At 35.2% G+C, this 16,875-nt stretch overlaps 2 protein-coding genes across 12 annotated transcripts in view; one reads left to right on the forward strand and one right to left on the reverse strand.

The window, feature by feature from the left end:
- The window catches only part of LOC136841669 (meiosis-specific nuclear structural protein 1-like), a 160,228-nt gene extending 155,538 nt beyond the window's left edge, over nt 1-4,690 (forward strand). For 5 of the 6 annotated variants that reach the window (XM_067108857.1, XM_067108861.1, XM_067108859.1 and 2 more), the window contains exon 12: nt 726-2,567. The gene's annotated coding sequence lies outside the window, so the exon portion shown is untranslated. Of the gene's footprint in view, nt 1-725 lie in introns of all 6 variants that reach the window. The other variant, XM_067108860.1, reaches the window with a different exon arrangement.
- Nucleotides 4,642-16,875, reverse strand: part of LOC136841668 (tyrosine-protein phosphatase 10D-like) — a 246,365-nt gene continuing 234,131 nt past the window's right edge. For 3 of the 6 annotated variants that reach the window (XM_067108852.1, XM_067108850.1, XM_067108854.1), the window contains 3 exons: nt 12,705-12,840; nt 12,467-12,536; nt 4,642-7,077 (listed from right to left, as the gene is read on the reverse strand). In XM_067108852.1, the coding sequence (XP_066964953.1) occupies nt 6,635-7,077; nt 12,467-12,536; nt 12,705-12,840 (649 nt within the window). In that variant the 3' untranslated portion in view covers nt 4,642-6,634. The remainder of the gene's footprint in view (nt 7,078-12,466; nt 12,537-12,704; nt 12,841-16,875) is intronic. The other 3 variants (XM_067108851.1, XM_067108855.1, XM_067108853.1) reach the window with 1 other exon arrangement.

Consider the following 16,875-nt stretch of genomic DNA (forward strand, 5'->3'; position numbering starts at 1 on the left):
TAGCCAAGAACCTAGAACTCTACCTGTCTCACCTCTGTATTTGATGGAATTTACATTGATGGTTTAATAATAGTAAACATTGCATGTCCCTCTAAAGTAACAGTTTTATTTCTGCTATGATGTATAAAAGTAGGGTCTGATGGTATGGCACTAGAACCATTTGGTTGCTCAGGACTTTGATCAAAATGGTATGAAGGTAAAGTTGGTAAATTAATTGCTAACAAATTATTAACTGATAAAAATGGCTAAATATAAAAAATATACGAAATCCATGCATTATTTAATATCCCTTCTTTGGAAGCTGAAATTTGATGTTGTCATTTCTCTTTTCTGCATACTTGGAATGGTTCACCAATTTGTGCTCCACAGTAAAGGGGATATCACAAACATCACATAGTGGTGGGCCATCATGCTACCATATGAAATCATGGATTAAATGAATATGAACTTTCCTCACTCTACTCAGCCTAGCCTCCAGCCCCCAATTTTTGTATTATGATGATGACCAAAAGTCTATTGATGACTGGTTTCTACAATATTATAAGTTCTAATAAAAATAATTCCATTGACTGGCTTCTCCAATATTATAAGTTCTAATAAAAATAATTCCATTTACTTTGCCAGGTTTTGTTTAATACAAGACTAGATAGACCATTTCATATCAGTTTAAGGAACTAGGGGACAATGAATACTGTCTAATTTTGTTGCATATTTTGCTTTTTCAGCTGCCATTTCATAACCTCTGATACCAACATGGGCTGGGGACCAATGATACTGGACTAACTTGGGACAGGATGCAAGTCACAAGAGCCACCCTTGGATTTTTTTAATAGTTGTATGAGAAGAGCTAAGGTTCTCAGTGGTTGCAAGGACACACAAAGAATCTGAATAAATGGTGAAATACTTGCCATCTGTCTTCTTCACAAGTTTTTGAGAATTTACTTTGGTTGACCATTCAGCTGTAAATGTAGCTACATGTGACTCATGACTTTGCACAACTGCAATACCAACCCATCTTGGGACTCCAGTTCATCTGAGTAGAATTTGATGGGATCTCTATGAATTTTGTCATGGACTAAGAATTTGGATTTTATCACCAGCTCAGATAAAGATTTGCTTGTTGCTTTTGAACATACTTTAGATATCAATCATCCATGTAGGAATGTCTTAATATTGAATTTTCATGATCCCTTCTCTGCCTAGAGACCTTGAAAATAATGTTATTGGATACATGTGGAGAACTAAAGAATCATGAGGATAAGGATTGTACGGGGGAATTCATCCTTAATATTAGGGGTGTGTATGCTCCTCAAGTAGGATGTGTGGAATCAATCTAAGCATATGACAGAACCATTATATGAGGGAACCTAGATGGGTAGGTTGGTCAAAGTAATGATGCTGTAAGTCGCATCCATGCAAGGAAAAGGCTACAATAACAGAAATAGAGAGGGCAGCCCAAAAATTGACCTTGCAGTATTGTTTGATATAGGAATAGTAAACACTTTCTTATGTAAATGGCTAGAACACCTGACCAAGGTCTAGTTAAATCAACTGTATCTTGTACAGAAGAAAAGTTCTTGTGGAGCTGAAGAATTGCTGGAAACCTAGGGGACCTAGTCAGCTATGTAACATTGGTTAGTAGCTAAGGACTTGCAACTGAGAATAATAGGAGGAGCTAAAAGGAAAATGCTCAGCCCCAAGAAAATCGGGTGGTTCAAGGTTAAAAAGCCCAACCTTGGAAGGCAGTTAAAAGAAAGGGTATTGGAAGAGATCATTAAAGAGATAATAACATTAAAGGAATGATGGAACCAGACAGTGGAAATCATGTTAAGACATTGTAAAGAAACCTTATGAGAAAGTAATGGTAGAATATGGAAATTTGTGGTTTAATGAGGAATTACAATGTCCATCAGAGAGAAAGGAAGCACAGAAGAATTGGGAAGAGGCGCAGTTAGAAGAGCTTAAGATAACATACTGTAAAAGGAAAGGAATACTTAGCCAAGAGGGTAGCAGCAACAGTCAAGGATGAAATATATAATCAGTTTTATCAAGATTCAGGAATGAAAGAGGGCAAAGGGAAGATTTTCCTGCTAGCCAAAGCAAAAAAACTAAAGCACAACTACTGTATATAACCCCACATAAAGCAAATCAAGGGAGCCAATGGAAAAGTCTAAGGAATGAAGAGGACATGTAGTCCAAGTTTTGGAATGATTACAGGCAGTCCGTGGTTATCGGCAGAGGTTCTGTTCCCGATGGCGTGACGATAATCGAAAATCAGCGACAATAGTGCCAAAACCCCCGCTTGTCGGCCCCGATAACCAGGGATCAGTGCCAGTAACTGGAGATCAACGCATATCGGCGCTGAAAATCCAGCTATCATCGTCGCTAGACAAGCACTGTAAAACCAGATCGCCGATAACTGGGGACTGCCTGTAATTAGATAAGAGGAAAGGTAAAGAAAGCTCTGAAAAAGATGAGGAGTGGTATAATTGCTGGCTATGCAGCATACATGTTGAGGCATGGAAGACACTGAATGAAGAATAGACTGCAGGAGGTAAAAAAGAAAACTATGGAAAAGGAACTTATAGTACTAGAAAAATGGAGAGAGCACACTGATACTGAATTTTAAAGAGAGGAGATATGCAAAGTTGCAAAAGGAATTCATTTAATACCCCTTACCCCAAAACATTTGAAATTATAGATCAAAGACTTAGAAAGGAGTTCAAGATCAGACAACAGCATCTAAGCTTGAAGAAAGGTATTAGTACAATTTTGATGGAATATTCTCCTTATGCCTGGTAATTGAAAAGTACCGATAAGCAGATGGCTCCTCATGTGGTCGTATGGATCTAGAAAAGGCATAAGATATTGTACCTAGAAAAGAAGTGTGGAGAAGCTTGAGCGAGTGGGAGGCACCTAAAAATGTGAGAGTAATTAGTGAAGTACAGAAATGTAGACACCATGAGAGGTATTGTAGGAATGACTGCACCAGGGACCAGTGATGGGTCCCATCTTGGGCAGTATCATGCTGGGTGTAATGATGAAGGATTTAAGGGAGGAATTCCTTTGCTATCCATTTTATGCTAATCACATTGTTTTGACTGCAGAAACCAGAATGAAGCTAGAGAAAAACCTAAATGGAAGCCTGAAGATATTTCAGACCAAGATTGAATATAAAATAATGGGATGGATGATGACCAGTAAGCCACAAAGCTAGAAGTGAACATCAAGAGACTGTTTAAGTGTCTGGGCTCGACAGTAAATTCAGGGGGTGATAAAGATAAAGAGGTTAAATATCGAATTCAAGTTGAATGGAGTTACTGAAAAGGCCTGTCAGGTGAACTGTGTAACAAGAGATGTTGGTATGATCTGCTATGTCGTATGGGCTAGAAGTGGCACCCCTGAAGAAAACAGAATATTGTTGTGTAAGTTGGACATGGCAGAAATAAGAATGCTTAGAGGGATGTGTGGAGTGACAAGAAGAGATAAGAAATGAAAAATACATCAGGGAATCAGCAAGTGTCACTGAAGTGTCAAAGAAAGCCAAGAGTGCACTGTGTGAGGTACTACTGCCCTATGGGGGTAGTACCTCATTTAATCCCCCATAGGGGTGTGAAAGGAGGACGAAAGATGGAAACACCTGGAAAAGGCTCATTAAAAACAGCAACATAGAATAGGGATTTAGCTGAGAAGACAACAACTTGCCCCTGCAAGGAATGATATTCTACATCATGATACATATTTATTACTTTTTAAGCATTTATTTAGTAGGGATAGATGATGAGCTTTTTATGTAATGCAACCACAGTTCTTCTCTTCCAAGATGTCATCAGGTAAATTCTTATTTGATGACATCACCACAATTAGGGAACTTTTTTATACTTCAATCATCTTTCCATTTAAGTATAGGCAGTCCCCGGTTAATGGCGGGGGTTCCGTTCCCAGCTGAGTGCTGATAACTGAAAATCGTCGATAACCAGAACATCATTAATTATGGTAGTAAATGGTGTTTACGACGCCGTAAGCGCTGATCGGCGCCAATAACCTGTTTACCGACACTGATAAACCATTTACTGGTGCTGAAAATCGCTTACCAACACTGATAAACTGTCTACCGACGTGATAAACCACTTACAGGAGCTGAAAATCTGGTTAACAACGTTGTTAGCCAAGCACCGTAAAACCGAAATGCTGTTAACTGGTGCAACCAATAAGCGGGGACTGCCTGTAGATATTCAGCTATGTAAGACAATAATTAGTCATTATACAAATGCAATATACAGAACTTCTGTAATAAACCACTGCCTTACACTGATACCTCACATTCTCCAGTTTTTGGGCTTTGACATATTAGTCAGTCATGAGAAAAATTAAAAACTGAATGGGAGAACAGATTGAGAGATAAAGGTATATCTGCCCACTTGAAGGGGATTACTACAACGTAAGGTAACAAGTTCGCAAATAAAAAATCTGGGAACTGATTTTGAACTAAAATGCAAAAGTTGCCATGTAATGCTGTTGATAGTATTTACAAAAAATGTATGTAAAATTTTTCAAATAATTTATTTTAGAAAAAAATAGGGAAGAAACTTTAAGGCGTATATTTTTCAATATCATTGTGAAGGTAAGTCATATGTTAACAGTATTTACATTTTATTCTTATACTCCTAATTACAGATATTAATACTTACAGATTTAATTCTTACATCCTTATTAATTAAAAGTTGCACATTTCTGTTTGACCATTATGTTCATATGTATGGTTTCCTTGTAACTTGTTTAATTTAGTTTGCAGTTTAGTAACCACAGTTTTATCTATGACTACTAGAATAAATGCCACACTAAACCAGTTTTTTATGTCAGACTTTAGGATATGAACTGTTTGCTTGCAGCTAGAAGCAGCTTAGTGGATATGACATGTTCTCTTGCTGCTCACTAGTTTAGTCATAGTTCATGTGTAATGAGAAATGAAAATGAAGCCCCAGTTAAATTTACCTTAATACCTTGCCTAAACATATGGACTTAGGTAAGTGTGGTGCCTCAACAGATAAAATAATTTTTAATCTCATAAATTACCCAAAGCCCATATGCAAATGGCCACCCATTAGGACAGCAAGATGTTGGGAATTTCTGGTGAAAAAAACAAACAATAATTTTCACATGTATGGCTACGCATTATAAACCCTTCCCAATTTAACTTGTGTAATGGCACTGACTAACTGGTTGACAGAAAACAATGAATATTCTGGTATGATTCCCCAATGGCATGAATGATCATCAGGAAGGTCATTTATCAATTCAGTGGTTTCAGTTTTTGAAGACTAATTTTACTGTCAATTACAATGGAATCATTCAAGCACTTAGAAAGTATAATGTTACAGTATCAGCAAACTATTACAGTATTCTGATGTACTGTTAGATTGAATAAAAGATTTAAAATATACATAATACTAGGTATCCCTGAAATGAATATATCTTTCAGATCAACTACAATTATTTATAAAAATAACATCAGACACATAAAAGAAAGTGATGTGATATATCAATTTGAAGAGGCACACATGTTACATACATTTAATATAGTTATGTATGATAAAAATGCAGAGGCTGCAATAATGTAAAACTCAAGTTATAAATTGCAGTGTTACTTTGCTTCCACAGACTGCAGTCATTCAAAATTGACTGAGTTGTAATTCAAATTTCAATTGACATCAAAATATAAGAAGGTAATATGTGCTTTTTATATGAATTTTAATAATTTTGAGAAAATGCTAACTCAAATATTGCAATGATTAGGTAAACATGGACAAATTTTGCTGATCAGTATTCTGCCCACTGCCAGTTTTGAAAAGTGAACCCCAAAAACATTTATAATTCATTGGTCTGGTTAAACTACTACAGTAAATTATAGTAATAACCTGGTTATGAGAAGCTATGTGCAGAGGGATTTTACATATACAGTACCAAGTTTTCACCCCGGCACAAAATCTGTCCACATAAAATGTATACAAGGAAGTTGAGGTTGGGTTAAACCTAACTTAAAAATGGAGAAATATTTGACATGCAATCAACTTGTTTTATTCCTGAGGCACTAAAAACTTAAGTCATTTGACACACACTTGTGGTATGTCTAAAGAAAGGGGAAATTTGAATGATTTGTCAAAATAAAGTTTGGGACAAAAAATAAAACTTGGCTTCCGTTGTGTCATCTGGTGCTGTCGTAACCCTAGTTGAGAGTTTTCTGCATTCCATGTATATTCTTTTCTCTATTTTCCAAGTACCTCAAAAGTTTGGGATCCAAAAATTTCCCAGCAATGCTCCCAACAGAGTCGAAACTGTTACGATGAGATCTTGTAGCATCGCTTGCCAACTACTGCTTTAATGATATAAGCATCAGATATGTTGCATGTTTTATACTCGGAGATACCTGAATGTTGTGAACTATCACATTCCCTGAATGAGCTTTTCATTTTTCAAGATGAACACAGTCACTAAATATGCATGTCATACTTGCCAGGTACAGATGTATCAGGATGCTATACTGCATTGTTTGATTTTGTGTCCACAGAAAAATACTGTAATGTTAAGTTTTTGCTTTCAGTAATTAACCTTCCTTGTCATTCTGTCAGCTTTCTTATTTGAGGCTGTAGCCCTGGCATCCATTCATAGTAGTCATATCACTGTCCTTTGTAGTTGCATCATCTCCCTTAGTAGTCTCATAATCTGTGGTAGCCTCACCATCTCCCTTAGTAGTCTCATAATCTTTGGTAGCCTCACCATCTCCCTTAGTAGTCTCATAATCTTTGGCAGCCTCACCATCTCCAGTAGTAGTTACATCACCTTGTTTAGAAGGTGCATCATCTTCAGAAATTTTGGTAAAGTCCTGTTCTTGACACTCCTCATCTGTCATTGACTCAAGTTCAATAAGTGATGCAGATTTGTTATGGTCATCAAGAATTAACTCCGAATTTCTTGTTTCTTCACATTCATAAGGATCGTCTTCCATATCTGAGGCATTCAGAGCAGAAAAGGTAGTTGTTATCACATCGGGAATGTTGTTATGGATAAGAACTTGATCTGGAAGGGAAAATATTACAGGTACTGCATTTTTTAATGGTGCCATGTTTAGTAAGTACGATAGTAACATCTGTAAAAAAAATTTGAAACAAAATCTGTTCCAAAATAAAACTAAATGAACTTCAGTAAATGGCTGACTGCATACATTTAATAATTTAATTCTGCTACAAATTCATGATTGTCAAGTAAGAAGTGAAAGTGAAGGGTTTAATATGGGTGGTTAGTCATAAAAATAGCTCCACCAAACCACATAATACTTGAATGGTTAAAGTCTCTACAATATAAAATTCTCTTTGATTTTTATTATAATTTAGGCAGAGTTATTGATTTCTTAGGTTAAGTATCTTAGATCATTCTTTGTTACTAGTATTCTGCTAGTGTCCTTGATTTGTTGTCATTATACAGTGGCTTCCTTTTCAATTGTTTCTTTAATAGAAACTTCTCCATTGTGGCTGCAATGAATGGATTTAGAGTTGGAACTTTAAAGCAGTTTTTATTCAAGGATCATCCAGGTAAAACCTAGGCTTCAATACCTCCATTGTGCAAGCATATACTACCTCAGATAGGTTTTGCATGTATAAATGTATGTATTTGAAAATATGTATTTGTTTCATCACATGTAGTACCCATTTGTAGGATTCTCAGGCAAAGGCAGGTATGGTTCTGGGAGGACAAATGCAAGCACATAAACTTCTTAAAGAGCTATAAACAGCTCTCTTACGCCTCCAACTATTGATGACTGTCTTGTCACGGCCTTGCATTAGGGTCAAGGGTTACATCACTACCACTGAGGGGAACAAGGTAAAGTGTCTTTGCTGATAGATCTTCGCTTGAGCAGAAAGGCACAAGGCCACCAATGTGCCACATTTTGTTCTAGGAGTTCACAATATCTTGGCAAATGCACTTATTAGGGCCTACCAAGTTTTTCATTTGGAGTGGTCCCTTCAATAATGTGCTTGCAAGGCCCTCTAGCAAGTTTGGGACATGCTTTTGCTGGATCTACTTGCCACGTCTTTGAATATACCATACCCAGGACTGGTGATGATCTAGACACTTACGCTTTACCCTTGTTCACACTGCTAGGATAGGTTTTAGTTAAGTTTCAGACATCATCAAACTCTCGGATGACTCTCATCAATCACTTTGTTGCAACAACAAGAGTGGTTTCTGGGCCTTCTAAACCTAAACATGCACAAACCCAGAGCTCTTCACAGTTGGAGGGATTTCCTGAAGCAGCCTTATTTCCATTAATGTCACATTCATCCAGAGTCACAACAACTTCAAACTGGAGGTTAACCACTGTAGTTTGAGACAATGGCTTTTTGAAAGTCTCAGCCATGGCTACTGCCACCCCTTGCAGGCTTAACAACATCCCTGTATCTGGGAAAGTGGACATAGTTCATTGTTTGTGACAAACAGAAACATTAGGATTTTTCATTTACTGTATATGAGGAACATTAGGAAACACTCTCTGATGTTTTAGCCGGTCTGTACTGCAGACTACCTCACTAATCTTTATACCAAAATGGAGCTTTTTCCATTGCTAGAGTGGGCACTTGGCATTATCAGAACACCTTTGTAAGATGCTACTTAAATGATGTTGCACATTAGCTCTTAATGTTTATGGCTCACTTGGAGGCATGTTTATCCTGGAGTATCTACTTTAGTGCTTCGTGCTTGGTGAGCATGCCATTTTAGGATCATCCTCCACTGCAGAAACTCCTAAAATTTTTGATGATCAATTTATTGCTCCTTAGCTTGTCATTAGGAAGGGATCTAATTTCTTGCACCTTCCCTCTCTTTGAGAGATTGCCTTATTGAATTTACAATTTCATTGTAGAATAGTCTCTACATTGAGGTTGTGTGATGGGTGTGAGGGCTCTCAAAATGGAAAAATTTCTTTTCCTTAAATTCAAATCTGAATACAGTATAGCTCTATGTTTCTTTCTCTTTCTCATTATTACTTCAATGTGATTCATATGTTCTTAGCTTTCTGTAACTACTACTACTTGATTCAACAGCAGGAATTCCGCCTTGTTGCACTTTTTAATCCTTTTCTTCCACTTTATTTACTGCTTCACCTTATCATGCAGACCGGCCTCTTTAACCCCCTCTTTTCAGTCTTTGACTATCAATGAAACTCATGGAATAAATTCCATTCCAAAAACCACAGGGTTATTTTGTTGGCAATTAGCTCACAGGTGGTAACTGGATCTTGAGGTTTTACACTGAACTACAAGGACTGTATTAGCAAGGTGTCAAGGAAATCACACAAACAAACCATTATAATCCACAAGAAATACAATGCACAATTCTGACAAATAATTAAAGCAGCTAGATGTTAATCTTGGTCATAAAAGATCCCCTTCTGCTGTCTACAGAAAAGTTAATAAAATCTTAGACAACCTGACCCCATATTCTCCATCAGTTTTGAAAACTGGTGGTCAATAGAAGTGCTTTGGGTGTAATTAATACATTAGCTAAGCACTGAAAATGTCTCCTGAAATTCAAAAGATTCCTTTGACCATTATTAACATCACTGTTTTGCATCAAACAAAAGAGGAATTTTACAATCCTCCCTTTACAGAAAAAGAATTTGACTACACTATCAACATACAATGATACAGCCCTTGGTCCTGATGAAATTCCAGGTGTGATCACAATTAACCAACAGTTTGAGAACTAGCTATGATTTTTTGGCACTTAAAATCTGGGAAGGAAAAATGTTTAGCTAGAAGTTATTGTTGAATTAAAATAACATTCTTTATGCTCTGTTTGTAGATGGTTTTTGTTGCTTTTGCAATATCACGAAATTACTAGATGACTGACTTGAATTTTGTTAAGTATAAAACAAGTTAAGCAGTCGTGGTTTATTTGTGTTGCATTTATGGATTGCTGTACACTCAAACTTACACAAAGGAGATCAATGCATTCCTTGTTTTGGAGAAACCCAATTTCTGGGTTCAACTTTGAAATGCAACTGACCTGGGTCTCTTGTCCCAAGAGACTGAAGGTAAACTGGAGAGCTTAAATATTTTTAGTTTTGGTCCTTACATCTTAGTGTGCATGTCAACAGACATTTCCAAATTGTACAAATCTTTCATGTTATCCAAACTGTTATACAGTGGTTTTGGATATCCTGAGTTTTGGTAGGCTAGGCTACTCTGACAAAGTTCTTGAATGATGCATTTCATTTGCTACAGTACTATGTTTTTTGGCTGTTTAGGGCTTAATATATACACATATACCATGAATAAATCTTATTTCCTAAGAGTCTACAATTTTTTTTTAAGTTAATATATATTTTCATAGGCTTTCCAGGGCTATAGATTTTCAGGTAGGCTAGAGGTAGCAGAGCATAGGCTATCCCAGTCACTATTCCTTTTTCTGCAGCCATGCACTCCCTGGATATATTACTGTGAGTAATAAAGGGGTTACTGTATATGTATTTTTGGAATTACGTGTATCTTTCCAATCTTATGACATTAAGAGTTAATTCTGTTGATTTCAAGTATTTTAGAAAAGAAAAACTAATTTTGTAATTGTGTGTTTTTATGAGCCATAGTGTTTAGTGAGTCATAAATAATTTTTCTTGAAATATTTAGCTTTCAATAAGCATATTATGATAATTTTACCGAGAATTTTTATGATGTTTTGCATAAAGCTATGAAAACTAATTGCATAACTTACAATTAGGAAGTATTTATGAAACCAGCTTTTGCCTCTGATAAATTCTGCATGCTGTATATTGTTATAGTTACTAATAATGAGTGAATTCCTCAGAGTGCCTGTTGATATATATGATGCCTTGGTAAAATCTCTTGACTTTTTTTGCTCCGTGGTGCAAAAGATTGCTGTTCCAATCTACTTCTTGGCTCCAGGAACTGCCTGGGCACCAAGTAAGATCTGCTTGGTGTACGCAATGATTGTGCTTAGTTTTCTACCCTGATCTACTGTATAACTTGCAAAGAATTGGAAAATGAAAAGACACCCATTTTCATAAGAGAAATTGTGCTTATACCTCTTTCCATACCAGGCCTATCCATCTTCAACATGGAGCCTAACCAAATCATTAGTGGATTACTTAAAAACTTTCACTAAAACTGTCAAGACTGAAAATGAATCTTTGAAATAACACTGAAGGTGGATGCAATGATGCAGTTAATCTATTTTGTCCTTTCTGTTTTTTGAAGTCTGTTAGACAAATGAGGGCCAAGAGAGAAATAATTATTGTGAGTGCCTTGAAGCAGCTGCAAAAGACTTAGTATTCAAGACCTTCTCCTGTTCCTGCTCATATCTGAAGTAAATTTACTCCTGGCTCTGATGTTTTCCCTTGATAATTAAGTCTGTCGTCAACCTAGGGAACTATCTGATCATCGACCACCACAAGACCAACTGGTAATTAAGAGGTCAAGGAACCTGTTAGTTACACCCCTGTGGCAGGATGTGATAAAAGTTACCTGAAAAAATTCTTAACCTTGCTCATCATGCATTTGCATTGAAACAAAACTCAAGTGCAAAGTATTCATACCTTAGTAAATTAAGTTCCTCATTTGTAATTAAAACAAACTTTTGTAATCACCTATTTAACCAAATGCCATGGTTTTCTTTACATTTGCTAAATAATAAAATGTAATTGTGATAAAGACTAAGGTATACAGGTAAGGATGATTTTTTTTATCCTGAGTACTGTACTGTTATAGCTCTCACAAATACAACTTTTTTCCATTATGCAATACAGATGTCACAAAGTTTCAATCAAATTGGGAGTTACATATCCACTATCTAGCTCAGGGTAATGAGAGGTTCAGCACCTTCTTCTCTTTTTAAAAGTTTTTTGTATTAGCTTTCCCTTCTCCAATAGTTTCCATCTATTAGATCACACCAGTATTTAATACCAGTGAGAAGGTTGTTGCAGTTCAGTAGTTTTGGCCTGCTGACAGCAGCAACAAAGTGCATTTGTAAAACTACTGTTTGTGCCTATGATTACATACTTAGATATTCATGTTCTTTCCTGAATATATCCTAAACACTAGCTTGAACAATATCAAATACTAAACTGACAGCTTCCTTCCCAACAGGTGGAACAGGAATGAGTTGGTTACAAACACAGCAGTTGGTAGCAGAGCTTCTTATGGTATGACAAGAACTTCACTTTTGAAAATACCAACTAGCCCACAAAGTTCTACAAAAGCTAATTATATTTACGAACAAAACTGATGGCCTAAGGGGAAATTCTGAATTGGTGACATTCTACATTCTTTTTAATACTCAAGGTCTTTAAGGAAAACAAGCTTACCACCAAGTTGTAAATGTCAAAATTCCTTTATATAATATGACCTAGTACAGCAGTAAGCTGTAAACATCTACTGATATTACAATTACTCACCTAGCTTACAGTTACCTTGGCGCATCTCCTCCCACCTCTGAACACATTTGTAAATGAAGCCATACTGAGCCTGAAAATATTATATTGTATGAAGTACAAATTGCTTCATTATCATGAATCTACTATAATTAACATTTAGGAATGTTAAATTACTGTGAAAATATTATACTATTTCCATATCTTTTAAGTTTTGAAACTTGAATGTAAAATTTATTTCATAACATTTAGTACTACTGACCAGAGTTTGGACCATGTTTTTACGGTTCTGACGCATCCTGTAAACTGCTTGAAAAACATCTACGGTGTTTTTAACCTTCATTTCTTCCTGGAGGTTGCAAAGAGCAATGAATGTACCTGTACGACCAACCCCAGCACTGTAATGTAGAGTATGAATAAATTTTATAGTATAATAGCATTTGTTAAGGTAATGTTTGATACACTGATTATTTTGTATATATACAGTGGATCGCCGCTAGCTCACAGTTCAGCATTTGTGGACTCAGTCATTCATGTTTTTTTCTGTGACACGTATCTCCAAGTATATGGCAGGAAAATTCACTGACTCGTGGATTTTTTCACAGAGCATCATTCACTAATTACTGTATTTTCATTTTATTATTGTGACTAAATACATTTTTTAAAGATTATTTACTAATTTTCAAATAATATTAATGTAAACACAGTAAAATATCAATCAAGTATTAAAGTAAAGCCCCTCAATACTGATCTATTATCATCATATGTACTGCATAAAAAAAAAAAAAAATTGGTGTTCACCCCCTCCCTCTCTCTCACCATGATGACACACTATTGGTTGAAGGAATTGGAAGTAGCTAATGACAAAGCTTGTAGCTCAATATTTTGGTATGCACCATCACTGGTTGTGAGTTGTATTCTCTCTCTCCTCTCTCTGAGATAAGGAGAATTTTTATGCATATGTAACGAATCTTTTTTTATGATAAATTTATTTATTAATTTTCAAATAATATTAATGCAAAACCAGCAAAATATCAATCAAATGTTAAAGGAAAATCCCTCAATATCGATCTATTATCATGTAATATGTACTGAATAAAAAAAAAAAGCGTTCACCCCCTCTCTCTTTCCATGACGACACGCTATTGGCTAAAAGAGTTGGAAGTAGCCAATGACAAAGCTTGTAGCTTGATGCTTTGGTTTGTACTGTCACTAGCTTGTGAGTTGTATCTCTCTCTCTCTCTCTCTCTCTCTCTCTCTCTCTCTCTCTCTCTCTCTCTCTCTCTCTCTCTCTCTCTCTCTCTCTCTCTCACTGAGATGAGGGAATTTTTATGAATATGTAATATGTATGTTTGTTTTGTATGATAAATGATTTACTAATTTTCAAATACCAATATTAGTATAAACACAGCAAAACTTCATTACAGAAAATACAGTGAATTAGGTAAGATTTTAGTTCAATAAGTTGCTTCCTTGATCTTTTTCTGTCTCCAACTTAGCGGGAAGGATGAAGGCATAACTGTCAATCATCTTGACATATTGACCTTGAAAGGGTTAGTACCTGGCAGAGTCTCTCTCTCTCTCTCTCTCTCTCTCTCTCTCTCTCTCTCTCTCTCTCTCTCTCTCTCTCTCTCTCTCTCTCTCTCTCTCTCTCTCTCTCTCTCTCGTAGAATGTGAGGGATGGATGGATAGATAGACAGAAAGGGAGCGTGGCTGACAGAAAGATATATATATCTCTGTATTCACAGGGGGATGCATACCACATCCCCCGTGAATACTTAGAACCCTTTTAAAAACACTTGGAACTGCCTATTTTGATAGTTCAAACAGACACAAAAAAACTAAAAATGCTTGTACAGGTATTATCCTACTTACGATGGGATAGGTTCCAAAAAAAACCTATCGTTTGTTGGAAAAAACGCATCTCGAATATGAACTTTTACACCAGTGATCATTTCCCAATATTAATTTCCTTATTACAAAATGATCCTGCAAAACAAGTCCCTCACTATAACATTTATAAAGCAGATTGGGAGTGATATGAAATGCACACTAAGAATATCCCACCATTTGAATATTTAAAACCATAATGAAACTAGTAAATTTCTTGTTGATTTCATTAAAAATGCTGCTGATAAAACAATACCAAAATTAAAACCATATCCAACAAAACACTAAGTTCTATTGTGGTCTGATAAGCTAATAGAATTTTTTAATAAATATAAAACACTCAGTAGGGAGATGACTAATTAATTTTTAAAAAATTAACAATATTAATAAAGCATTACCAATATTAGAAGGAAATTTACAAAAAATTACTATATTATTACTAGAAATTGATACATTAAAACCTCTATACAACAAAATATCTGCAAAAATTTAAAAAAAAAAGGTAATTCTAGGAAGAATTATTTCATGGAGGAAATATGTGTCAGATCTATCTAATAGTACTCCCATACAAAAAATATGGGAAAAATTCAGGAAAATAAATGTTACCCACATTAAACCACTTATACAATACATGCCAAATTAAAAGATGGAAAAAGAATACAGTACTTGATCCGAAAAAATAAGTGATTTATAGAAGAAAACTTAGTAAATGTAAATAGTGATAAAAATTTAGATGGACACTTCTGCACAAAGAAAAATATATAATTAATAACAATAAATTTTGAAACAATATAAGATATATAACAGAAAATTTAATATGGAAGAGTTGGACTGTGCTCTCTTGAACAACAATAAATCTGCTCCTGGAGGTGACAATATTTGTTCTGAGATGATCTGCCACTTAGAACCTTTGGCAAAGTCATACCTTTCACAGTTTTATAATCATTATGGATTAGAAATTTATTTTCTGATAAATGGTATAAAGCTATACAGTAAACCCCCTTATTTGCGGCCTCACGATTCGCAGACTCACCTATTTGCAGATTTTTCTATGGAACATATACATGCATTATTCGCTGAAAATTCGCCCATTTGCGGTATTTTTCACTGAGAAATAATCACTAATTACCGTATTTTCATATAATTTTCATGACTAAATGCACTTTTGTGATAAAACTATTAAAATACACTGTACTCAGGTACCCAGGTAGTGCTCAGGTTATGACAATTCGATTTTGCGATGGGGTAAGCAATTAATACCGCTACAACATTTCTAAAATATTTTTAAATTTCGCGTGGGCACAGGCAGCGAGAGACCAAATTGCTATAGACCACCTTCTTTTCCGCCATCTCTTTACCCCATCTTTTAGTTAAAAAAAGTAAGAATGATACAAGTATTGTTAGTAACATTATACTCTTGCGTAAATGCATACAGCCATAAACAACCAAATGAGAAACTGTTGTTCTGCTTAAAACCGAATCGGATAACAACAGCCGTTTTGCTTGTATTTCAACCATTGTACGGTAGTAAACAATTAATGTAGTTATAGTACAAATGACGTTAAGTAGAATAGGACTAATATATTTTTAAATTATACTCTTATTCGGTATGGATAAAAGATTGGCAAGGATACTGCTAAATTTAAGCTGCAAGTTGTAGCTGAAGCTGAGAAAAAAAATGTTCCAAGCTGCTAATGACTATAAATTATCATGCATCAGCAACATGGATGAAACTCAACTGTAATTAAAATTGGAGAGAAAGTATTTTAATCAAAACTACTGGGCATGAAAGAACACATATTACTGCTATTTTTATGCTGATAAACGATAAATACATAAAGCACGCATTATGATGAAATCAAGCGTAAATAGCGAACAGAATCTTGATTTTTTTTTTACCCAAAACAAACATGCCCCCAAATGGCCAACATCATCTATTAATGAAAAGAATAGCTAAATTAATTTCACAACGAGACGTATTTATGTTATATTTAGACTTAAAACCACTTCGCATAACGAAAAATAACCTTGCCCCATATAAAGTATCTAGAGATTCATTTACACCAACTAGAAGCAAGAAAAGCGCTTTGAACTGAGTTAAATAAGGCGAAATAAACTTACCACGTAATCGATTTCCAAACCAAAACATTGATTGCTATGATCGCAATTTAAAATACAAAAGCAATATAAGAATATATATAATAATGTTATCGGATACAGTGAATTAAAGCATAACATTTTAAAAGATCCATGGAAATGATGCATATTCGTTATGTTGATGTTTGTATAATACTATTTGTGAATATAGAGTATAGTATAACGTAGGGTAGGCTACCATATATGTATACGATATACCATAGTGTAGACTAAGCTAATTCTTGTTTTGTTATTCAATTTCTCTTTGTATTGAATTATCATAAGCCACTCTGCATGAACCTCCAGAATTAGCTCATATTAATAATTACTATACCGTGTACGTATAGAGTATACTTTATAGTGTAGGCTAGGCTATCATATATGTATGGATGGTGGTACTAAGTTAA

This window comes from Macrobrachium rosenbergii, chromosome 9 (genome assembly GCF_040412425.1).
Source record: "Macrobrachium rosenbergii isolate ZJJX-2024 chromosome 9, ASM4041242v1, whole genome shotgun sequence".
NCBI lineage: Eukaryota > Metazoa > Arthropoda > Malacostraca > Decapoda > Palaemonidae > Macrobrachium > Macrobrachium rosenbergii.